General features: G+C 34.9%; 1 protein-coding gene across 1 annotated transcript; it reads left to right on the forward strand.

The window, feature by feature from the left end:
* The first annotated feature begins 641 nt into the window (after positions 1–641).
* LOC133793756 (large ribosomal subunit protein eL20z-like) lies at positions 642–1335 on the forward strand. Its single transcript, XM_062231044.1, has 3 exons — positions 642–754; positions 879–996; positions 1140–1335. The coding sequence occupies exons 1-3, from the start codon at positions 642–644 to the stop codon at positions 1191–1193; spliced, it is 285 nt and encodes a 94-aa protein (XP_062087028.1). The 3' UTR covers positions 1194–1335.
* Positions 1336–2072: the final 737 nt, after the last annotated feature.

The raw sequence follows: 2072 nt of genomic DNA on the forward strand, positions 1-2072 counted from the left end.
GTTACACAACCCCATTTGAGTTTGGCCAAGTGAAAACGAAAAAACTAGTAAGAAGTCAAATCTTTCTCATTTGACTTGCCTTTTAAGCCATAATATAGTTCTGGTAAAACCAGCTCAACTCATCAACCGGTACACTCGCTGAAAGACTACTCGACATGTCTTGACTAAGCTTTTTGTGTTTTGTTCACTATCTTCCCAATCTCTACGTCTACTATATGCTTTCAATTTTGATCTTTTTTCTCTTCAAGTAATGAATTTTGGATAATTAATATATATTTATATTTATATGTATGTATGTAATGTAGAGAGGAGAATTGGTCTTTACAGTCTGGTTTGGCTAACATGATTGTGATTGGTGAAGCTTTAAATAGTCTACAATACGCTTAAAGCTGCCAGAATGAAATTGCTGGCATCTCAGTGGCATCAACTGGTGCCAACCATGTCAAATCGTATATGTTTATCCTTGTTAAAATTGGTAAATGTTGCTAATAATAGCAAAATCAAGGATCAAACTAATATGTTTTACTGAGTTATTTTAGAATTGAGTGGGAAATTTGAATATTCCTTCAATATACTAGTGGGAACGTTGACTATGAAGATAAATTTAAAATTGATGTAATATTATTACATTATACTTGGAGATGGAAATGCAAATCCATGTTGAAGGAGGGGACATTTCTTTGTTAGACTCTTCTTCTGGTGGGATTTATGAGAAGTCTCTGCCATGTTTTGGTTGTGGCATTGGAATGTTCTCGTGAGTACTATTACATTAATTTATCTTCTTATATTCTTTTCAATTCAATAGTATCATGTTTGGAATCAAAGGACAAAGGGCATTAATTTTGTACTAGTTTGGTCTGTTATGTTTGTTTGAGCAGGTTTTTATTGGGGTTTGTATTTCCACCATTATGGTACTATGCTACAGTGCTTTACTTTGGAAACTATTACCTTAAAGATCCTAGAGAAAGACCTGGACTTGCAGCATCAGCCATTGCAGTAAGTAAAAAAAATAAAAACTCACAAACCAAGCCAAAGTAGCTTCTGTCGTTTTCTAGTGTTGGTCATATATAGTTTTCTATGTTTCCATGGTTTTGATCATTTTTTTGTTTTTATTGGCTGAAGATAATGATATTTTGCAGGCTTTGATTTGCTCGGTCATTGTCTTGGTTTCCCTAGCTGTTGTTTTCTGTTAGTTGGGTCTCATGTTTTGACTGGACACAGGGATTATTCAACCACACTTGTTGAATTTTCTGTACTGAATTTGGGCATACAAGTGCCATGTATGTTTATCACTGTAATGAATTTACAATAGGAACATAGTAAAGTCTATAAATTTAAATTTATATACATTTATATAAATTTAAGAAAATGGATGTTAAAGTCTATAATTGTTTATCCATTTTCCAAACAGGTTATAGACTATGCAAGAAAAGCAAAAACAACAGGTTATAATAAAACGACTCGGTAATTTTATCAAACAAGTTCTAGACTATGCAAGAAAAGCAAAAAAGAGTAAGTAACTGAGAAAACCCAGTTGGGAAAAAAGATGAAATACCTCTTCGAGATAGTCTCTAGCTCTGGTTTTCAATGGGTCACCGGAGAATGTAAGCACCGGCGAATTGGTCGAGCGAGAAGAGTTGAATGAAGCAGTTGTGGGAGTGGGAGTGGGTCAGAGAGCAGAGCGGTTGGAGCTGTGCGTGGAGAGAGTGAGAGCGACTGAGGTTGGGTTGGAGATTAGGAGAATCCCTGCCATGAAAAACAATAAACAATATATATATATAGTTATTCACAGATTAAACAATATATATATTTATAGAAACCCAAGCACAAGAGAAACCCATAAAAAACAATAAACAATATATATATAGTTATTCACAGATTAACTATGACGGCAAAAATCAAACTCCTGGGAAGAAAACAAACCCCAGAAATCAAACTCATGGGAAGAAAACAAACCCCAGAAATTCGCGGCGGGTATGACGGCAAAAAGGATTGAAGAAGAACGGTAGCTGGTGGAACGAAGAAGATGGGAAGAAAAAAATTTCGCGGGTGTACAGTGAAGAAGAAGAGTA

Source organism: Humulus lupulus, chromosome 8 (genome assembly GCF_963169125.1).
Source record: "Humulus lupulus chromosome 8, drHumLupu1.1, whole genome shotgun sequence".
Taxonomy (NCBI): domain Eukaryota; kingdom Viridiplantae; phylum Streptophyta; class Magnoliopsida; order Rosales; family Cannabaceae; genus Humulus; species Humulus lupulus.